The 22,913-nt window shown below is 36.8% G+C and overlaps 1 protein-coding gene and 1 pseudogene across 3 annotated transcripts; one reads left to right on the forward strand and one right to left on the reverse strand.

The window, feature by feature from the left end:
- Positions 1–532: 532 nt before the first annotated feature.
- On the reverse strand, positions 533–12,672 carry LOC123624861 (UDP-glucuronosyltransferase 2B4-like). 3 transcript variants are annotated; one of them, XM_045533075.1, is made up of 6 exons: positions 11,904–12,672; positions 10,423–10,571; positions 7,642–7,773; positions 5,585–5,672; positions 4,459–4,678; positions 533–1,022 (listed from the first exon to the last, which is right to left on the reverse strand). In XM_045533075.1, exons 1-6 carry the CDS (start codon positions 12,625–12,627, stop codon positions 743–745), a joined length of 1,593 nt encoding a protein of 530 aa, XP_045389031.1. In that variant the 5' UTR covers positions 12,628–12,672; the 3' UTR covers positions 533–742. The 3 variants fall into 3 exon arrangements, with proteins under 3 accessions (XP_045389031.1, XP_045389032.1, XP_045389033.1); XM_045533076.1 differs by having other exon boundaries at positions 12,156–12,627; XM_045533077.1 differs by lacking the exon at positions 4,459–4,678 and having other exon boundaries at positions 743–1,022; positions 11,904–12,627.
- Positions 12,673–17,031: 4,359 nt separating this feature from the next.
- Positions 17,032–21,555, forward strand: LOC123624159 (annotated as a pseudogene).
- Positions 21,556–22,913: the final 1,358 nt, after the last annotated feature.

The following is a 22,913-nucleotide window of genomic DNA, read 5'->3' on the forward strand; positions in this document are numbered from 1 at the left end:
GGAAGACTGGCACAGATGTGAGGGGAGGAAAGGTCAACACTCCCACCTGCCTCTTCCACTAGGCGCTCAAACCCTCAATCATTAGGCTCTGCCAAAACCTTTCTTTTTTTTGTTCTGCTCCACGACTTCTTCCCATGTGATCTCCAGTAAGGGTAGGTTCTGGTACCTTTCCAGCATATTTCACCTGGTCTTTGGTTTCTTCCCTGAAACTTTTTCTTCTATTTAGGATGATCTGGTGACCAATGAGTCAGGTAGGTCATCTATGCCTGTTTCTCTCTGGTAAGTGTTTTTATGCAATTCTAATTATCGAACAGTTTTCAACAAAAGTTAAAACTAACAAATACTGTACCAAAATGAAGTAAAGAATTCTAAGCATCTGTAAAACAATATTAATACTGAGACAGGATATTTTGGTGGTCTCATGTTCATGTACAATATGTAAATGATAAAGTTTAATATATATTTTTGATATAATTTCTGAATTGGAATAGTACATGTCTACATAAACCCATATCATACTTAATGTTTTTATTTTTCCCCAGCTTTTCTTTTCACTTCACAGTAAGGCATTTCTAACTTTTAAAAAAGTATCAACTATTTCATAAACAAATTTTGATTTGACAAACTAAATTGTGAAAAGTCAAGTGGTCACAGGAGGTTGGGAATCTTACACCACAAACTCTTCTTGCTTGAATAAACTGAAAGACCCCCATCTATCAGGGATTCCAGCTTCATACCTTGATTACTCCCTTTTTTCCTTCTTTCCTGCTGTAACAAACATCCGCCAAAAAAACAGACAACACTTTGTGAAGATGAATATAACAGTTGCCACACAGGCCAGCAGGAACCCAATCACATCCAAAGAGTGGTACTGGAACCACGTGAGGTCGTGGGCTGCAACCCGAAGGTGTTTGGCTCCCTTGTGGCGCATGACAAACTCGATCCAGAAGACTGCTCGGTCTAGAGGCGTCACTGGCTGATCGTGATGAATTCTTGATAATTTCATAGCATTCTCTTTATATCTGGAAAAAAAACATGAATATTCCAACATTGAAAGTAAGCTTATTGGCTAACCATATCAAATTCATGAAAGGTTTTTGAAAAGTGTCATACAAATGATTCAAAGGAAATGTCACAAAATTGACATAGAATTTGAATGTTTTGGGTCATCATAGCCAAATTTTAAATTGGAATTTTATCATTGAAAATACTTTTTAAAAGGAAAAATGAGAGGTCAAGTGGGAAAGTTAATATGTTTCCAGCAGAAGAAATATTATGAACCATTCCATGTGCTGTAAGCAAGATAGTGGAAATGCAATCTGAGAATGATCATCTTGTTGTTTCCAAAGGGAATTCTGTCATGGTGGTTGAAATGCCTCCCGAGAAGTCTCTCTGCTTTACTTTTCTATCTCCTACTCTCTGTTTCCTATCCAATACCCAAAACGAATTTCTATGAAACAAGGGTCATATTATTACACTCCGAGAATAAGATTTCCATCTGGATTCTTATCACATTAAGAATCTGTTCTTCATTCTACAGAACCCTACATTGTCAGTCCCTGAACATCTCCTAACACTTTCCCCACACACCTTCTCTTCCAGGGAAGTTGTCCTTCTCTTGTCCTTTTAGCTACCACGTGTGTACTCACCTTACCACCTTAAACTTTTTGTCCCCTCTCTCCCTAACTTGGAACATTCTTCACAGAAACAACACAATGGTTGCTTCTATCTCTTTTTGAGGCTTCCCCTTAAATGTTAACTCTCAGAGAGGCTTTTCCTGGTATGGTGGCACCCCTAGGATTTCCTCTTTTATAGTGTGCTTATTTTTCTTTTGATCTTAGAGTTTTAAAATATGTTGTATATCTTCTGAAATAAACCATTAAAAGGGAAATGCATAAGATAAATGTACATACTCTAAACAGCTCAAATGCTAAAAATTAACACAAAAATTATGTAGATGCCAACGTACCTATTACTCAGATCATGACATGTGGTATCACAACTGCCTAGTAGGATCCCCTTTTCATAGACCATTTGAGTCACTACCCCCATTCTCAAATTAAGTATGACCCTGACTTCTAACACCGTAGATTAGCTTTGCTTATTTATATCATTAAGTCATATAGTGTGTTTGGATTTGTGTCTATCTTTTTATAGCAGTTGTTTGTTAATTTTATTGCTGTGTAGTATACCCTTGATTGACAAATGCTACAGATTATTTCTTCGTATTATGATTGATACATATTTATGATGCTAATGTTTTTGGACTCTACTCATAATTCTGGTATAAATATTCTAGTATATGTATCATCAGGTTTATATATTTATACATTTCTGCTTCTTATATATTTGGGTGAGGAATTGCTGAGACAAGGGTGTGTGTATAATTATGATATTTTTGTTGACTCTGTATTTTATCAAAGTATATTTTTAATTACTAAATATAAAATTTTTAATTATCATTTCCTTGACTATTTCTAAATCATATATATAGGATGGCTAGACCATGTATCTTTATGATTTTGAATCTTTAAAAATTTACTGAGTTGTGATCTATAACCCATTATATAGTAAGGTCAGATAACTATTCTATATATTCTTGACAAATGTGTATTTCCAGTTTATACACACATAAACATATGTACATATACATCTCGTACATATATAAGCTATACATAAATATCTGAACATATGTCACATAGATTACACTTTTATATTGTGTTCTTCAAATGCTTTATGTCCTTAATCATTATTTTGTCTTTTCTTTGTTTAGATTTTATATTAATACAAGTACTGGTATATTTACATTTATATCTAACATCTCATTCTGTATTTTCTCTTCAATTTTCCAATCTGTTTTATTTTTATTTTCTAATTTTCTGTTGCCTTCTTTTAAAGTATTCTTATCACTTATTGTTTACCATTTTTTTAAAGTATTCCTTTAGGTGATACATCCTTATATAGCAATATTATCGATAGTAGTAAGAAGTGCTGAATTGATAGTAGCTGGTTTAGGCATAACATTTTCCAAATTATTTCCTGAGGAATATGGAAACAATTAATTATTAAAGATTTATTTTATCAAAATTAAAAATTTGTGCTTCAAAGGGTATCATTGAGAATGTATAAAACCAACACATCCAGAATGGAAGAAGATATTTAAAAATCATGTATCTGATAAGAGATGTTATCACAATATATAAAGTATTCTTATAAATCAATAATAAAATAAATTAAAATTAACACAATGTCCAAAAGATTAAAATAGAACTTCCTTCAAAGAAGATATGTGAATGACCAGTAAGCACAGGAAGAGATGCTCAATATTTTTAGCCATAAGAGAAGTACAAATTAAAACTAATGAGAGACTACTTTACACCCACTATAATGGCTATAATAAAATGACAGATGAGGAGTGTTGGAAACAATATGAAGAAATTGAAACCCTCCTATTCTGCTGGTACCAATGAAAAATGGTGCATGTGCATTGGAGAACAACTTGGCAGTTTTTCATAAATAAAATTTGTCGTATTGACCAGCAATTCCACTAATAATTTCTACTGCCATAATATAAGAAACATATTTTCACACCAAAATGTGTATAACAATGTTTAAAATTGGAACAAACAAAATGCCCATGAGCTGATAAATGGGTGGATTAATTCTGGTACATTCATATACCAAAGGATATTATACAGCAATAAAAGGGAACAAAATATGGATACATGCAACAACATGGATAAAACTAAAAACAATATGCCTAGTGAAAAAAACTACTTACAAAACACCATAAATTGTATGATTCTATTTATGTCTGATTTCTAGAAAGCGTAATCCACAGAGACAAAAATAAATTGGTATTTACCTGGGGTTAGGGGCTTACTGCAAAAGATATCTATGCCCTGTGAAGTTTCATTGGGGTTGATAAAAAAGTTCTAAACTTATCTCATTGTGATGGCTTAATGATTCTTTAAAGCTACTAAATATATTTATATTTTATAATCTAAATAGGTGAATTTTATGCATTGTAAATTATGTTATCAAAACCTATTAAAGTGATGATAATATAAAAGTAAATTTGGGGGCAAGAAAATGTAACACATTCAGAAATTTTAGGAATTGAATTAAAATATTTTATCATATTTCTAAGTTCATTACTCCTTTTAACTTTGAATTCAGTCTTGTTTTTTAAAATTCATCCATTATACTTATCTATATATCAGAAGTTATTTTTATGTAGAAGATTTTTGCACTAACTGAATACTCATTAAATTTGTAGAGTTCAATGCAACTGTGAAATTGCATTGAACTGGTAGAAAATAAAAGCAGATTTCACATTGGTTGTGTAATTTAAATTCTTCCAATATTAATGTACTAAAAAGGGATGAATCTCATCTTCCTTGTTGACAAGAGAACCTATCTATAAATACCACAGAGCAAAAAAATTAATATACTCACATAGGGTCATTAATGACTGTCTTCAAAGCACTGAGCAAATCTGTACTTGACATTGTCTCAAAGTCCAATCTAACAGCTGCTCCCTTGGCCTCCATGTGAGCAATGTTGTCTGGTTGATCCGCAAACAAAGGAATGCCCACCATGGGGACCCCGTGGTAGATGGCCTCATAGATGCCATTGGCTCCACCATGAGTTATAAAAGCCTTGGTTTTTGGATGACCTAGAATTGGGTGAATATCAGTAAAATTAGTCATTACAAGTCTTAGGAATAAAATGAGAAACACACACTACAGGACACTGAAAGTGGTAATGTTTTCTTGATAACAGATTAGAATATCCATGAAACTGCCCTGAAATTGCTGTCAGATTTCACAGGAGGAAGCACCTACTTTTGCTGGAGAGGAAAATGAAACCTGCATGGAAGAAAAGGCGTGTGACCTGAGAATGGAAAAATGAACACAAGATTAGCAAGCAGAGAAGATGAAAAAGCACATTTTCAATAAAAGAAATAAAATGTGTGAAAAATAAAAAAGGAAGAAGAAAAGAAAAAGATTGGGCATGTATTAACAAACACATGTTCTCTTAAAGAAATAGCGCAGTCCCTGAGTCTGACACGTAGAGTGTCCAAGGCAGCAGGGAGCATCATGGGAGCAGTGCTGAAATCAGAGGAAGGACAGGCCACACTTCACTGCGAAGGTGTTAACACATTATAATAAAGCCTAGGGATTTATTCCCAGAGAAAATGCAGTCACTGGTAATAGAAGAGCAACTGTTATTTTTCCGTGTCATGTGGAATAACCTTGCAGGAGGGAAAGGGGTAGGGGTGCAGTTGTAGAAATAGGAGACAGAGAGACAACCCAGGAAGCTATTGAAAAATTATCTGAGAAGCAATTACACCTCATGTAAAGATACTTTGTTTTAGGTCATAAATAATATGAGTACCTAACAAAATGCCAACGTTTATAGTTTATCTTTCCCCCGTAGGGCTTGAAAATAAATATAAAGTAGTCAGGTTTATGTTTGAGTTTTCAAAAATAAATATTTAATATGTTAGTTGCTGTTGACCTACATTCACTCTAATTGGCTGTTAATCATATATTCAGTATTTTTTTCTCCAGTATCTTACCAAGAAGGTCATTCTGGGGCAACCACTTGTACAGCTGAGTATTGGGTCCTAAGGTTTCTGGTTTGTTGCCATCAAATCTCCATAGAACCTGACAGGGTAAAGAAAATACCTTGTTCTATGGGTGGAACTTTGAACTTATGGCACAGTAAAACTCTAAAGGGGTTATCAATCATCTAGTTAAATCTGCTCCATATAAAACATGAAGAAATGAGAACAAGGTTGTAAAGTAATGAGAACTAATAAAACTCCGAGGTAAATAGGATAACCAGATTTCACGTGCTTATTGTTACAATCACTTTGGTATATAAAGAATTTTAAGTAACATAGACTAATGATACTTTCAATGGTAAATTCAAGTGCTTAAGAAATTGACAATGTATGTATAAAACACATACATCAGTAATGATGTTTGCATTTATTTTACTTGTGTATTTTCTACTAGCTTTCATCTTCTTAATTTAATAATATTTTGTTTATTCCTTCTTTTAAATGTTTATATTTAATTATCTTGGACACTTAATAGTTGTACATATGTATACATGATGTCTTCATACAGGCATACAATGTGTAACATTCAAATCATGATAATTGTGGTAGCTGTCACCTCAAGGATTTGAGTGATGTGAGTAGTAGTTTGTTTATATCTACTTTTTATATGTCATTTCTTTACAGTTTGACATTATTTGATTTACAAAAATAATCTGTAAGATGAGCTACTGCACTTCTTCCAAGAAAAATTGTGTAAGTGGCAATTTTTGACAAAAATTCAGAGTGTCACTGCTATTTTTAGTTTTGAAAATTCTTTGAATGTAGAAAGATAGAGCTGGTGATCAATTTATGAATAACGACACACCTGTTGAAAAAGTCTAAAATTGTGTTTTGCTAAATTTTGCTTCATAAATCATTGACACTTAGATGACAGGCTACAGCAGTGATTCCTATGGTCTGCTATAACTGAGCCATTTCCATGCCCAGTACTGAAATAAGCTGATTGTAGACTTCCAAGGCAATCTTTATAAACCTGAATAAAATTTAGAAGTGTTTACCTTCCACTTGCTATTTCAGTGTTGAAGTATTTTGCGTTTTCAGCAAAAAAGTAGCACAGGTCATTAGGAGAATTCTATGTCAGATATAAAACTTAAAAAGTAATTCACAAATACACATAGACTGCAAATGTATTGTTTATATTAGTAATGGGAAATACTTTCCTACTATATCTTATGGAAGGGGTATCTGAACTTCTTCCCATTCCTGCCTTCATTCCGATTGACCCCTTCCTTTCTTCCATGCTCCTTCCTCAATCCAAAGGAGGTGTTTGTCTAGTGGTTTGATCAGAGTCTTGTGAGACCACGTTTTATAATGCACAGGTTCTACTGTAAGGGCAGGATCCCATCTGCATCTTTACATTCCATCTAGGCCCCGTCCAGCAGGGCAGGCAAGTTTTTCTTTCTCTGATTCTACTTGGCTAGGCGGGTACCTGGAGTGGTGATTTCTCAGCCCAGGCCATCCTTTCTCTGAGTAGAACCCTGAACAGCACACCAAATAGGCTTATTCCAAATTTATAGGAGGTACAAATGGTTAGATCACATGGAAAGCCTAAACTGCAATGCAGTGCAGACTTCTTTCAATATCTGCTTATTGTTTTTGTGCTAGTGCAGACACTCACTACAGTTTAACTCCTTTCTAATAATATCTGTAGTGTATATGGTGCCCTCAGGAAGTCTGTTACAATAGGATTAAATGACAGGGCAGAGTTTGGTGATTTCTGTGCACATGCTTTCAATACCATGAGATTTAATAATATCAAAACTTCACTGTATCTTTTCAGTGTATTTGTTATGATCACAAAGTTAATGTCAAAGTTATTGAAAATGAAATCCCTTCTCTTTACTACTATAGCATCTTCCATATATATTTTAGTTTTTGAGCTGATATCTGAGATAAGTACAGCTATCCTAACAGATAGTCTTTAGGACAGAAAATTTCTGCAGCTGTGCTCTTTACAAAGTTTAGCAGAGTCATTCAGTAGCTGTCCACCATCAGGCACTTTATCTAACCTTTTGTGGGATCTGGCCAAGGGCTGAAGCAATCACATTGGCCCTTTCTTCTTTTATGTTACGGACCATCGACCCTAGAGAAAACACCACAACACCATTTTCTCCAGAGCTCTGGACAAAGTCTTCCATCTCCTGTGAAGAAAGAATGTGGCCATCACAAACAGGTATCAGTATAAGAAACATACTTGAAAAGATTGCTAAAAACATCTAAGAAGAGGAAATCAAGTATTATCAGGAATTATTACAGCAAGGGCTGTTTTTTAACTGAGGTAATCACTAAGTTTATTTGGAAAGTAATGTGTATTATGAGATAGATGGCTTTTATTGTGCATATTTGTGCAAATATGTGTTTGCATGTGTATGCATGTATGTCTGTGTGTGGGAGGAAGAAATGAAGTAGAGCTATTACAATGTAGTTAGGAAAGACAATGCTAGAAAATATTATACCAGACTCTCCATTTATTATTGTATTTGCTATTATAATTTAGTTTCTAAAGGTGGCTTCATTTGGCTTTAGTTCTATATGTTTGTAATTCTAAATCACTTTTGTTCATTTCAGGCATTTTTCTGTGGATTTTTGTTTGGTTTGGAGCCATGGGAGTCATTCTCTGAGTATTACAAGGAGAATGTACAAGAGTTGGGATCATTTTATATCTACATTGCTTCAGTTCTCCAATCTTTTCTACCTCACTTAAATTTTGTCAGAATTTGGCAGTCTTTTCCCACACACGCACACACAAAATAGGTAAAGGTTAATAATCACTGCTATTCAGGATTATGATATTGTGGTTTAGAATTTTAGTGAAATAGTCCCAAGGATTCCATTTATATATAGAAGTAGATGGTATATAGTTACATAGTCGAATGATCATACTTCCTAGGTCACTGTTTAGGTATGAGACATTTTTTATTCTGCAATTACACTTGAAACTGATGTGCTATTATAACTGTCTGGGAGGGACTGTCATTATTCTCTCACTGTGTCCCACAGACAGCACCTTTGCCACACTGGAGAGAACCACCAGGCCTTTCTGTCATGGAGATCTGGTGATTCTCCTGAGTAGTTCACTGGCAATATGTGAAATTCTTGGTGACTATGTGCTTGCTTGGAGTGGATTGAGAATTATTTTGACTTGTATTCCAATGTTTTGTCTCACTGGCTGACTACCTATAAAAATCTTCGTTCATTCAGTATGAAGTAATACAACTTCTCTTTACAGATTCATTACTGATCTCACTCTGTGACACCTTTATAAAAGTAATATAAGATCAATGTAAGAAATTTTGTAATAGTATGAAAAGTTAAGAAAAAGATATGGAGTTTCATCCAAACTCTCTGTATACAGATAGTCTCAATTTAAAGTTTATGTGCTTTCATTATTATTTTTATTCTGTTTATAGAACTCAATGTATTTATGTGACGTATGTTTAGAAAATTTTAATCTTATTATATATAAATTGAAATCATAGAAAAAATTGTGATCTTGTTCTCTTCATCATTTTGCCCCTCAGTTTCCAACAAAACTTGCATTATGGTTGATTAATTATTTTTTTGGTAAAATTATTGTAGTAATATGGTATGAACATAGGATAAGTTTTTAATCCTTTTTTCATATAAGATATTTAAACTACTGTCAGTATTAACTTTATGAATATCTGCCACAAATATTAAATATGCCCACCTTGATTTATTTTTGGTTTATATACTTTCATATACATATACTTTGAAACCAACAGCTATATGCATTTTTAAAATGCTTGATATATTTTGCCAAATGTCTTACTATTTTAAAGTACACAGGTATTATCTCAGAACTTAATATTTAATGGAAAAGTTAGCAATTTGTAGGAATAATTACTTTATATAATAATTAGAGAATACATTTCACAACTATTGACTTGAATTCAAATCATTATGCACGTTAGTAGCAATGGCTAGTATTAGTATTTATCACTATTTTACTACTAGTTTTCCTGTTCCTTATCCTCCTTCTCCTACTCTCTTCCCTTCTTACTGGCATTATCATCTTCCCTTAAAGTAGGTGGGGAAATTTATTAATAGGGTTAGAGTGCACAGAATTTTCATTAATCTTACCTCTCCTTTTGTCTCTGGTGAAAATTACCATAAGCAATTTGTACTCAACATAAATATGGGGTTTTATCTTTGAATAAGATTTCAGTTTTATGTTGGTGCTAATAAAAAGGTAGACAAAAAATATTTCCTAAGATATTACATTAATATGATAGTGCACTAAAAAGCTTACTTTTTCCTTTTGTGTTAAAAGTATGATATCACAATAAAATATATTGGGTTCTTGTGCTCCATCATATGAAATATTATTTTATATGCTGGCAGAATTCTTTTGTAACTCAAAATTAAGGTCATTTTTCAGATATAATTAATATAATTTATTTGATGTTTATTATATATAGACTGTACATTTACTCTGAACTTCTCTGTTAGGCCATTATGATGTCCAGACAAAAAGTTTCCTCAGAGAACTTTATTGAGGTATCCTATAGACTTGGCCTAAGGCAGGAAACACCTGCTCTGATAAGGTAAACCATCCCTTTTATGCTCTAAGAGGTAAAACTCTGGGGTCTCAGTGAGGAATTATTTTAATGCTGGAGTGAAACAAGTAAACATTAATTTTGCTGTCAATATTTTGGGAACACCTTTATATTGGTGAGGAACAGTGTTCCTTTTAAGCTAGAATAATGGTGAAGAGCCTCAACTCTTACAATAAATAAACAAAACCAAACAAATAGGAATATGTTCACCTTAGGCAGGGGTTTGGCAGGTTTGCAATGGAGTCCTCCAACAAAATCAAAATTTGGTAAGAAAGGGCGAGGAAATTCAAAATCCCAGTAGGTTCGAATAAGCCACATGTCAGCTTTATTCATTGTCTCATAGAACGTAGTGGGTCTGCCTGAATGGGAGAAAGAAAAGAATACATTGATGACACAAGAGAGTTGTCATGAGAATATAAAAGTAATTTCCTGAAAGGAGTTGGGGTAATGTAGCCAAAGATATATAAAGTGTTTGTGCTTTGATAAAACAAACATATACACATATTGATATATAGGCATGATTTCATTCCCATGTACTATATATGTTGCCCCTGGGTTTGTATAAGAAAAGCAAAGTGCTAAGCGAATTTTTAGAGGAGACTATGTCTCTAATATTACATCAGAATATTCACAATCATCAGTAATTATTAACATAAGCCACTCTGGAATTGCCCATGGATTTGTTTATTTTCTAAAGCTGTTGTACTAACAAATATACATTTACACATATGTTTGAGCTCTGCTATCAATTAATCCTACAAAACACATAAAAAGCTTCATTGTAATAAGTACTGAATAGAGTTTCAACAATTTATGAAGGTATTCTCATGATCCTTGGTTCTCCAAATGTATAAAGAGTTTTTCTGAAAATATGGTTGAAATCCTTGTACATACTACTTGTTTGGGTACATGTGAAGATCTTAATAATATTATTATTTTAAGAATAAATACATAATATTTACACATGGAAGCTAGAATTCTTTAAAAATTATAGAAATGTATAGAATTTGCTACCCCTTCATTTGGCTCATATTTTACTTAATGTAGACACAAAATTTAATAAATTATAGACACAAACTTGGATGTTCACACATCAGTAAGATTTTAGGCATTAAAACAGATAATCTCCAAGCCCATAGTGAAGGAATGTAGAAACATTGGAAACCTCAAATTTTAGTTGTTTGTTTCTGAGATAGACCTCTCTCAACTCTGAAGGAATTCTTTTGGTTATACAGAAAAAATATTTTAATTTCTAAATAAGAAAATTAAGGTACATAAGGAGAAACAACTTCCTCAAAGCTACATTAATAGTTGTGCTAGAACAATGTTTAACTCTTCAATCTACACATCTGCCTTCATCAAGATGTTTCTTGATGTGTCCATTCACTTTTATTAGAGTTGAAAAAAAATGTGTAATAAAGTAGATACTAGATTGTTTACAGAAATACCAAGTGCTTTAATTGGCACATTCATGACTTCATGGGTGTACTGTAGAAGTGGTGGCCACAAGGTTCTAACTGATCCTATGATTTTTCCATAATATTTGTGAGATTGATAGATCATCTTATATTTTCATTCCATAATTGCATTTATAAAACACACAGTTGTCTGATTCATAGTCATACAAGCTCACCTTCCAAGGCATAAGGAAAGATAGGAATTAACAACCACCAATTAAAAACATGACTTACCTAGTACTTCACTGTAGAACTGATCCCACTTCTTCAAATTAATTGTTTGGAACCAAAAATCAAAATAAAGCATGTATATCATATTTTTTACCCTCTCCATGAATGTCATTTGATCACTTAATTCTGACATAACTACAGGTACGTAGGAAGGAGGAAAGAGAAGTCCCCCACCATGCTTCTCAAATGTGTAGCCAGGAGAGAAGCGGAGACTATACACAAGGGGTGTTTTAAGTATCTCAGCCAGGAGCTCACCACAGGGATCAATGGCATCTGCAAGAACCAAATCAAACTTTGACTCTTGTAGCCTTGTCATAATTTTCTTGTTTAAAACAACATTTTCACAGAGCTTTTTCACAATTTCAGAAAATTCCCACATGGTTTCTTGTACTTGTGAAAAATGTGACCAAAATGTAGCTTTTGGAATATCATATGTCCATTTATCGACCAGTTGGATGATAACATCTTCAAAATCACTTTTAGTAAAAGATGTAGGAAAAACTTCAAATTTAATACCAGCTGCATTTTTCGGATCAACGAGAACGGAAACAGAATGTGTCAATACAGTCACCTCGTGTCCTCTCTGGACAAGCTCATCCAGGATTGTCTTCATATTCATCCAGTGGCTGTATTCTGTGGGCCACACCAGCACCTTCCCACAAGTCCCAGAGCTAAAGTAACCACTCAGTTGTATGAGCAGGAGAACTGAAGCCAATTTCGTAGCCATCTTGGTGAAATGCAATGCTTTTTATTCCAGTTGCTGGTCCTTTCTGTCATTTCTCATGCTTATGAGTAAGGATAAATCAATCAAGGTAAAATTTAACTCATATAGTTAAAAGTAAATGCATTATTTGAACAATGTGAGCATGTGGTTTGTAAGTGGACAAGCCAAAGGTAGATGAGCTCATATTTACTCAGGTGTGTTTAATATCCCTTTCATGTTTATAAGTGCTATAATCCAGCTAATTTTGATGACCTGGCATGTGCAAGTAATCCATGTTATGTAGTATGTGTTAGAGTACTGTCAAAAATAGTGGCAAGATAGAGGCTTCTGTGTATGCAGTCCCTTGACACAGAACTAGAAATAAAGCAATTATGTATCTGAGTCAGTATTTCTTGTATATCATGGTTCAAAGATTTTTTTTTGTAAAACTTTGTAGATATGCTATGTATATAGCATATGATTAACCAATTATTGATTAAAATTAAATGTTTCATAAGACACTCAAAGAATTGTGCATCCACAACAACAAAGTTTTATCTCCCTAAAAGAATCCCTGTGCACTTTAGCTTTCATCTCCCCACCCTGCATTTCTCCATCCCTCCTGCCCTAAGCAACCACTTGTGAGGCGCGGCCTCTGACTACAGGTGACGCAGGCACCCAGAAAGACCGCCATTGGGTGTAGTGCCGGAGTCACTCACCAACCACCGTTTGCCACGACTACTTGCACTAGCATATAAGCTTACAACGCTTCCTGTTTGAGGTCTCTTGCCATGTAACTAAGCTGTTTGCTCCAATAAACCACTGTTGGAAGAACTCCGGATTGTTGCGTCGTCCTTGCAGGCAAGTGCGGTGCGACAACCACTAATTTAATTTCTGTGTCCATAAATTTTCTTTTTCCATGCAATTTGATAAATGCAATCATAAATTATGTCATCCTTCATGAGTTGCATTTTTCATTTAGCATAAGGTTTAAAAAGGGTCATCCATTTCATTCCTTATATAGGGATTTCTTTCCTCTTTATTGCCAAATAGTATTCTATCATGTGGATATGCACATTTTATTTATTCATTTATCAATTAATAGACATTGATTTGGTTCAATTTTGGCTTTTATGAAAGCCAAAAGTTATTTATTAACATGCATGAATGTTATTTATTGTGTATTCACATCATTATAATGTTGGTTATTTATTATCATTCATGTACAAGCTTTGTATGGACATATTTTGACTTCTCTTGGGTATATGCCTAGAAGTAGAATTACTGGGTCATGTGCTACCTGTAGGTTTATCCTTTTGAGGAATTGCTGGACTGTTTTCCACAATACCTGCACCATTTTCCATTCCCACCAGCAATGTATGAGGGTTTCCATTTCTCCACATCTTTGCAAGCACTTTTAATTATATATCTTTTGATTATAGCCAGTGGGAGTGAAGTGATATCTCATTATGTTTTACATTTCCTTATTTTCTAAAGATGTTGAGACTTTTTTCTTGTGCTTATCAGCTATTGTATATATTTCTTGGCAGAAATTTCTATTCAGATCTTTAGCCCATTTTTGATTTACTTATTTGTCTAATTTTTGAGTTGTAGTTTCAAATATATTTTGGTAATTGTCCCTCATTAGACACACAATTTGCAAATATATTGTCTAGTTCTGGTCTTTTCTTTTCACTTTCTTGATGGTGTTCTTGGAAACACAAAAGTGCTAATTTTGATGAAATCAAATTTATCAATTTTAATTTGGTTGCTTTTGCTTTTGGTGTTATATCTAAGAAACTGATAGCATATCCAAGGTCACAAAGATTAATCTCTATGTTTTATTTTTAGGGTTGTATAGTTCTAGTACTTAGACTTAATTTTTTTTATCTATTTTGAGTTAATTTTTCTAAATGATTTGAAGTAGGAGGTTTGACTTTATGTTTTGTATGTGGATAATCTGTTTTCCCAGCAGCTTTTGTTAAATAATGTGCTCTTTTTCCATTAAATGATTTCATCAGTATTGCCAAAAGCCAGAAATGTGATCAGGCATGGTGGCTCAGGCCTCTAATCCCAGCACTTTGAGAGGCCAAGGCAGGAGGATCACTTGAGACCAGAATTTCCAGACCAGACTGGGATACATAGTGAAACCATGTCTCCAGAAAATAAACAAACAAAAAATTAGCCAAGTGTGGTGGCATGCACTTGTAGTCTTAGCTACTTGGTAGGCTGAGGTGGGAGGATGGCTTGAGTCTAGGAGTTGGAGTCCAGGTTTTCGATTTCTGTAGGTTGTCTGTTTGCTCTCATGATAGTTTCCTTGGCTGTGCAGAAGCTTTTTAATTTGATCAGGTCCCATTTATTTATTTTTGTTGTTGCTGTGATTGCCTTTGGGGTCTTCCTCATGAATTCTTTGCCTAGGCCAATGTCTATAAGAGTTTTTCCCACATTTTCTTCTAGAATTCTAATAGTTTCACACCTCAGGTTTAAGTCTGTTACCCACCATGAGTTGACTTTTGTGAGACATGAAAGGTGTGGATCCTGTTTCAGTCTTCTTTATGTGGGTATCCAGTTTTCCCAGCACCATTTATTGAATGAGGATTCTTTTCCCCAGTGTATGTTTTTGTCTGCTTTGTCATAGATTAGATGACTATATGAGGGTGGTTTTATATCTGAGTTCTCCTTTCTGCTCCACTGGTCAATGTCCCTGTTCCTGTGCCAAAACCAAGCTGTTTTAGTTACTATAGCCTTGTAGCATAGTTTGAAGTCTGGTAAATTGATACTTGCTACTTTGTTCTTATTGCCTAGGATTGCTTTCACTAAACAGGGTCTTCTCTGGTTCCATACGAAGCGTAAAATTATTTTTTCTATATCTGTGAAAAATGATGTTGGTATTTTAATAGGGATTGCATTGAATCTGTAGATAACTTTGGGTAGTATAGACATTTTAACAATGTTGATTCTGCTGACCCACGAGCACTGTGTGGTTTTCCACCTGTTTACATTCTCTGCTATTTCCTTCCTCGTTGTTTCATATTTCTCCCTGTAGAGGCCTTTTACCTACTTAGTTAAATATATTCTTAGGTACTTTATTTTTTTTGTTGCTACTGTGAAAGGTATTGAGTCTTTGATTTTGTTCTCAGTTCCGATGTTAGGAGACTTTGATGCATTCTTTAATTTGGTCAATTGACTTTTTCAACTCCAGAATTTCTGCTTGATTTTCAAATATTACTTCAATGTCTTTGTTAAATTTCTTTCATAGGCTTCTTGATTGCATCTCTGTGTTGTCTTAAAGTTCATTGAGCTTCCTCAAAACAGCTATTTTGAATTCTCTGTCTGAAAATTCACATATCTTCATCACTTCAGGATCCAGAATTGGTCACTGGTGACTTATTTAGTATTTTGTGTGTTTGTGTGTGTGTGTGTGTGTGTGTGTGTGTGTGTGTGTAAGCTCATGTTTTCCTGAATGTTCTTGATGCTTGTGAATGTTCATTGATGTCTTGGCTTTGAAGAATTAGGTATAATATTTATTTTAATATTCAGTCTGGGCTTGTTTATACCCATCCTCCTTTGCAGGTATTCAAAGGAAATTTAGGACTTTGATCTAAATGTTTGGCCACTACAAATTTATCAGCACTAGGGGACACCTCAAGCCCAGCAATACTGTGACTCTTGCAGACTCCTAGTGGTACCACCTCAGTGGGCTTGGGTAAAATACAGGAGAATTCCCTGGATTGTAACAGGGAATGGTCTGGGGAGAAAAAAAATTTTCTGTCTCTTTAAAACTTCTCCCACTCTTTTTGGGAACTGCAGCCTGGCTTGCATCCCTGAGGCAGGTTAAGTCTTTTGATAAAGCTCCCAGGTGGCATGGAGGTCACAGGCTTTGCCTTTGGCAGAGATATGATGATTAGAATAGTTAACCACAGTCATTGCCCGAAGCTGAGAAGCCTCCCTTCAAAAGCTCTATATTTCTGCCCAAGTTCAGGAAGTTTGGGATTTTGATGTGAGTTCTAGTGGCTTTTTTTCTCCTTTACAAAGTAAACTCTCTTTCCTTGCGCCCCAAGTCGCTTGTCCTCATTCTTCTGATTTGGCCTCATGGAAAAGGGGTCGTTTTCAGTAACAGGATTACCAGGAAAAATCTCTTGCTCTCTTTGCTCACTTTCCCCCAAACAGAAGGAATCTCACTCTCTGGGCTGGGCTTCCTGGAGTTGGGAGAGGGGTGCAATGAGTCCTCCAATGGACACCACATCTGGGACTGTGCAGAGTCACACCTCACATCAGAATAGTACTGGGTCTTCCCAAATGCTGTGGCCACAACTGCCTGGCTACCACTGATGTTTATTCAAGGCCCAAGGTCTCTTTAGTTATTAGGTGGTGAATCCCGCCGGGATAAGGTCCTATACTTCAGAACAGCAGGTTCTCTTCTGGTCCATGGCGGGTCTAGAAATGCCATGCAGGAATCAGGGACTTCAGGAATCTGCTTGGTACTTATGTTTTTATTATTATGGCTAAGCTGATAACCAAGGGGCAAGACAAAGTCCTCTGTACAATTTGCTTTCCTTTTCCCAAGCAGGAGTCTCTTTCTGATCTTCTCTGCCTGGAGTTGGGGGAGGGGTGAGAAAGACATTCCCTCTGCAGCCACAGCTGGCGTCTCCTGGGTCACATGCACCCATAGTGCCCTGGCTCCAAGACCAGTGCAGCACCAGGACTTACACAAGGACTGCAGTCTTCGTGGACTGACTGCCTTTCAAATTTATTCTGGGCCCTGGACGCTTGCGTCAGACAGCTTTGGAGTTAGCTTGTAGTCATTTGCCTATACCCGAGGCAGAGGATTCCCTCTGTCTGGGACTGGCCTTAAATGCTCACTCTGTGGGTGCTGGCAGAATTCTACCTTATGTTGTCTTCCACTGTGACAGGGCACCACTGATTTCTCATGCAAAATCCCATAATTACTTCACTATCTCTCCCCCAAGCACAAAGATCCTCTGTGCTTCTGTGCAGCCCTGCTGGGGGATTGGGAAGTGGTGGAATAGGCAGCGCCATACTGTATTTCTTATCCTCTTCAATGCCTCTTTCCTTAGTATGACATTAAAACCAGTTATCGCGTTCACTCACCCGTTTTTTGGTACTTCTGAAGATGCTTTCTTGCATAGACAGCTGTTCAATGTGGTGTTCCTGTGGCGGATGATTCCAGAAGGGTTCTATTCAGGCATCTCGCTCTACCCCTTTCCCAGGAAATCTCAATCTCTTTTTCTTATAAGTCTATTTAGGTTTTCTGGGTTTTTTCTGAATTTATTTCAAAATTTTTCTTCTCTGCCAACCTGTGGTGAAGATCTTGTCACAGAGTGGCCATGGTAGGGAGGGTGGAACAGGTCTTGTTTGAAATGCAGCAGTCTCTCCATATTTTTATAACGTTTTTGTAGTTTATTTTAAGTACAACTTCTTATTGCTACCAGAGGCTTTTATCAGCACTACATGGTCTGACTGCAATACCTTATTCACATTAAATATGTCTTTATATGCTATGTATTCGGATGATAATTTTTAGCTTAAAAGCATTTTTTAATGTTAACGGTGCATTGTAAATGCATCACTTTCACAATCAGGATGTTATGTGATACGATCTAAACTTTTAATAAGTTAGTAGAGTCAAGTTCAATAAAATGATGTAGGACATATCCTGAGTATACATGTGTACATTCATCAATTCAGCACTTAGTTATCTTTTGTAAACACACACACGTGCACACAGACATGCACACATACATGCACACATACTAGTGTGTCACCCAGCTGGCACTGTCTTCATAAAGCTATTCAATGGTGGAAAATATGGTAGGACTAGTAAATTTCATAAACATGGGGCCATTGCCACTCTTCAGGATGGGCAGCTCACATCACATGGCTAATTGATGGCTTAAGGTTAAGTGCTTAGTTTCCACTAAGATCCATTAACAGGCCTAAAAGTATCCCTCAAAAGAAGAGTAGTTATCTGTGAAGAATAGCAAGGCTTTTCTCTAAAATTTTAAATGCCTATGCTGTGATTTATGGATGGGCTAGCCAAAGGCTCCAAATATTATCCTTGTCTGTCAGCATCACTCGAAGCACCAATGGATCTGCTGAATCTTGGCTCACATGGCAGAGCAGTCTGCACATGCTCCAGAACTCTCTCCGCTTGGCCATGATAAAAACTCAAATATTTTGGATCACTTGGCAAAAAGGCTGGAATAACATAACTAAAGAAGAATATGTTTCCTGCAGTACCTGGAGGCCCACAAGGCATTATTTATTTTTTAGTTGTGGGAGGGGCCAGATGCAATAAATTATCCTTCACTGTAGAAGGGATTTCAAATTATGTCCCACAGCACTGGTCTTCTAGCAATTTCACTGAGGAAGAGGACTCCTGAGTTTTTGGTAAATTTATATCCCACCTTTTAGCTCTCGAATATCTTACCTATATGTCCAGAGTAGCTGCTACCTTTTGCTCACTAGGTCCAGTCAGCATAATGTCATCAATGTCATGGACCACTGTGATGCCTTTTGGAACAGAAAGTCAATCAAAATTACTGCGATATAAATTGGAAAATAGGGCTGCAGAGTTGATCTATCCCTGAGGTAAGACAGTGAAGGTGTATATCTGGTTTTTCCAGATGACAGAAAACTACTTCCGGTGGTCTTTACTAATGGGTATCAAGAAAAAAAAATATGTGTCAGATGAACACTTGCATATCAGATATTGGGTGGTACATTATAATTCTTAGTAAATAACACTACATCTGGCACATCAGCTTCAATTTAAGTCACCACCTGGTTAAATTTATGATAATCCAAATTTTTCTCCAAGAGCTATTTGTCTTCTACACAGTCAAAATAGGTGAATGAATGAGGATGTGTTGAAATCACTACCTCTACATACTTTATGCCCTTAATGTGACATTTCGGCAATACCTCCGAAAATGTGGTATTGTTTTGGTTTATTATTTTCCTATATAGGGGCAGTTATAGTGGCTTCTACTTGTTTTTCCCCACATTTATAGCCCTTATTGCTTAGGTTAAGAAACCAGAGCGGGAACTCTGCCAGCTTCTGAGTATATGCATTTCAATTATGCTTTCCTGAACAAGGGAGACAAACCTAGGATGGGTTCTAGGACACAACAGGCCCACTCCATCGGTAACCTGGCTTCCATAAACCCCTATCTCACTGTTGGGCCACAGTGACCTTTGGGTTCTCCTTAAATTAATGGGAGTTCAGAGCCAGTGTCCAATAACAACTTCCATGCAGGTCAGCTGTTTTTAGCTGACCTTTGCACTCAGCAAACAAGCAGCTTTGGGCAGGAGTTTTTGCCTGACCCTCAGGTTCTACCATCCATCCATGCTTTCTTTCCAGCCAGGTCAGCTGTTAGCTGACCAGCTAGGTTAGCTGACCTTTGCACTCAGCAAACAAGCAGCTTCTGGCAGGCATTTTCACCTGACCTTTCATTCACGTTGCTCACGTTCTTTCCATCCATCCTTTCTTCTAGGCCCAGCCCCTACAAGGAAAGAGAAATATTAAGTGATGGTTTAAGGTTGTGATGAGAATGCTCTAGACCTAGATATTGGTGAAAGTTACACAACATTACATAAGTATTAAGTGCCATTGAATTGTATACTTTAAATTGGTTAAAATGGGGCACTTTCTCCTCTGCCAGTCAGCCTTCTTCACCAGGCTCCACCCATGGGCCCGCTTTTCACTGGAGCCCCCACCCAGGCACATGATTCCTTGAAGCAGGAAGAGTAGGAGGCAAAGTGCAAGAGGTCCTGTCTGCCCCAGCCCTATCTGGGCCAGAAGAAAACGTACCTGAAGAAAGAATGGAATCATAAGGAAGAAACTTCATTCCAGAGACAAAATAGCTCCCTCTACTGTTGTAGCTGTTCCTTTGGCAACACAAACTTTCTAATTGTAGATTATGCAGCATTCGAGACCTTGAGCATGGAATCAAGTTGGGAAAAAGAGGTCATGTTCCTCCACAGGAGCCCAGGATGGCAGCAGGCTGTTGCAGGGTCAGGAAGCCCAAATTATCTGGAAGTGCAATACACAGTGGACAACTGTCCCTGGCTCTAGTTCAGGACGTCTTCAAAAGCACCAGCATGTGGAGAGCAGCAGTGGATGACAGAATGTATCAGACTTAACTCTGGGACCTGAAAACTCTTTGGTCACAGGAATGAATCCAGCATCAGGACCTTTGATCCCTCTACCTGGCCCAAAGGAGCTGCCAACACCACTAAGAATCTGGGGATGATTACAGAAAAGTGCTGCTAATGCTTCAACGTACTCCACTGCCATCTCTACAGCTTCCCTCAGCCACAACTTCCATTGGACCCCTGTCCACTCTTTGTGACATGGAAGACAGGGAAGGATAGGAGGCTTCCTGGCTGCATTGGGGTCTTCTTAACCATCGTCTTCATTCAGGACACAGGGAATACATGTTAACCAGTGCACTTAAGGAAAGCTGATTCCCCTTCCTCATTCAAGAGGGTCTGCCTAAATTGTCTGCTCTGTCTCCCTCCTTACTAACTTTAAGGATGCTGGTGATTACGTAGACTGGGAAGCTGAGATCCATGAAATTCAAATTGAATTCTTCAATGAAAAAGTGTCTGACTACAGCTTTATATTTACCTGAAGTTGCTAAGGAAGAAGACTGGGATCAGATCCAGACAACAGACTCTTTGTTCAGGAAAGGTGACTTAAAGGAGCCAATTACAGGTGAATTCAGAAAAAAAAAAAAAAAAAATCAAACTTACCAGGTACTGAAGTCAGAAGGTAAAAATCAGTTATTTAGAGTATATTTCTTCTCCACAGCACTGTTTCTGGAATGACACTCTTGATGCCCTGCTCCTATACAATCATTACTCCTGACACAGGAATGACCAGTCCGACTCCCTAGTGGCCACCAGTGGCTATGACATCATTGAAGCAAATGTCTCTTCTTGGTTCAGTTACTTCTATTATGCACTGTTTTATGATGCTAGCTTCCCTTGACAAGTCAGCCTCTCACTGTCTGAGGGGGGTGAGCTTACATTCAATAAAATAGAACTGGAAGGGCCAAAGTCTTATCTCAGGCTTTCCTCCATATGCGCTTCCATTGGATTGGGCTTCCTGCATGATTAGTGAGAATTATTATGTGGGTCCAGAAGCCCCTTGTTGGGTTATTTGTCACATGTGTGTTGGTGATATGCTGTAAGCTGGAATGGATGATCCATGAAGGCTTAATTCACACACACACTATAGCCTCCTCAGATCAAGTAGGTGTATTCCCCTGGTAGTCTGGACAACAAAGACCAATAAGAAATATTTTTAGGTTGTATTAAATTCTTTTTAAAAAAATTTCTAGTTTATCACATAACAAATGTTGAATACAACCTCCGTGCTTCACAAGTGAATGCCATGTTAGGATTGGACATGGACATCATGAGTCCTTCCCTTAGGTTTCAGTCTGAGACCATCAGTTCTTGGCACACCCATGGTCGAAGAAAGACCAGACACACCAAAGTTACACAAGCATGACAATGAGGTTTATTGAGGAGAGAAAGACAGGATTATAGGGCAAGATCATGATATATGTATACAAAGCATGGTACAAATGCCATGGATGACTACTGGACCCTTTGTCACAGCAGGGCAGTCAAAAAGAAGGGCAAAGAGAGAGAGATCTTGGCTATGGTCTGTGTCCTATTTTATACTGTGCAGATAGGGACCTCCCTTGTGGTTCAGAGGTCACCATCATCAAGGAACCACTTTGATTAGGCAGTTGGGAGTCACCTGACCTGAGCCTTACCTATGCATGTGGGATCTAGGTCATTTTCCGGACTTTATGGTACCCATGTGGCTTGACCCATGGACTAGAGAGTCCTCTGCATAGTTTTACAGCTGAAGCACCAAGTTCTGATTGCCAGATTCATGGGGTATTCCCTCCTCCCCCAGGTATGGAGAGGAAGGGCTGAGCAGGACCAAGATGGGGGAAATAGCACCCACTTTTGTTCCTAGGAGATCCGGAATCCCTCACTATCTACCTAACACTTTAAGGCTTCTGAATGAAGACCCACATCAAGATTGAAAGCGCTTTGGATGGCATTATGGATCTGATTGCTCAACAAGCTGTGAAGATTTTAATTTGCATTCCACTTTCAGTTGGATTTTTCTGGCACTCTTCCTGCCTTGAGTGTCGTGGTGTTGAATAGAACTCTGTGGTGTAGCTTGCTGAGGAATGGGATGGAGATGCCCAAAGTAGGTCCTGATGTCCTCACTGCACCCAGATGTGAAAAGAGAGACCTCT

Source organism: Lemur catta, chromosome 19 (assembly GCF_020740605.2).
Source record: "Lemur catta isolate mLemCat1 chromosome 19, mLemCat1.pri, whole genome shotgun sequence".
NCBI lineage: Eukaryota > Metazoa > Chordata > Mammalia > Primates > Lemuridae > Lemur > Lemur catta.

Coding starts and splice junctions, on each gene's coding strand:
- LOC123624861 (XM_045533075.1), bottom strand. CDS start 12,627: ATGGCTACGAAATTGGCTTCAGTTCTCCTGCTCATACAACTGAGTGGT. Junction 4,679..5,584: donor GCCCCAGAATGACCTTCTTG/GTAAGATACTGG, acceptor ACCCAATTCTAG/GTCATCCAAAAACCAAGGCT. Junction 1,023..4,458: donor ACAGTCATTAATGACCCTAT/GTGAGTATATTA, acceptor TTTTTTTTCCAG/ATATAAAGAGAATGCTATGA.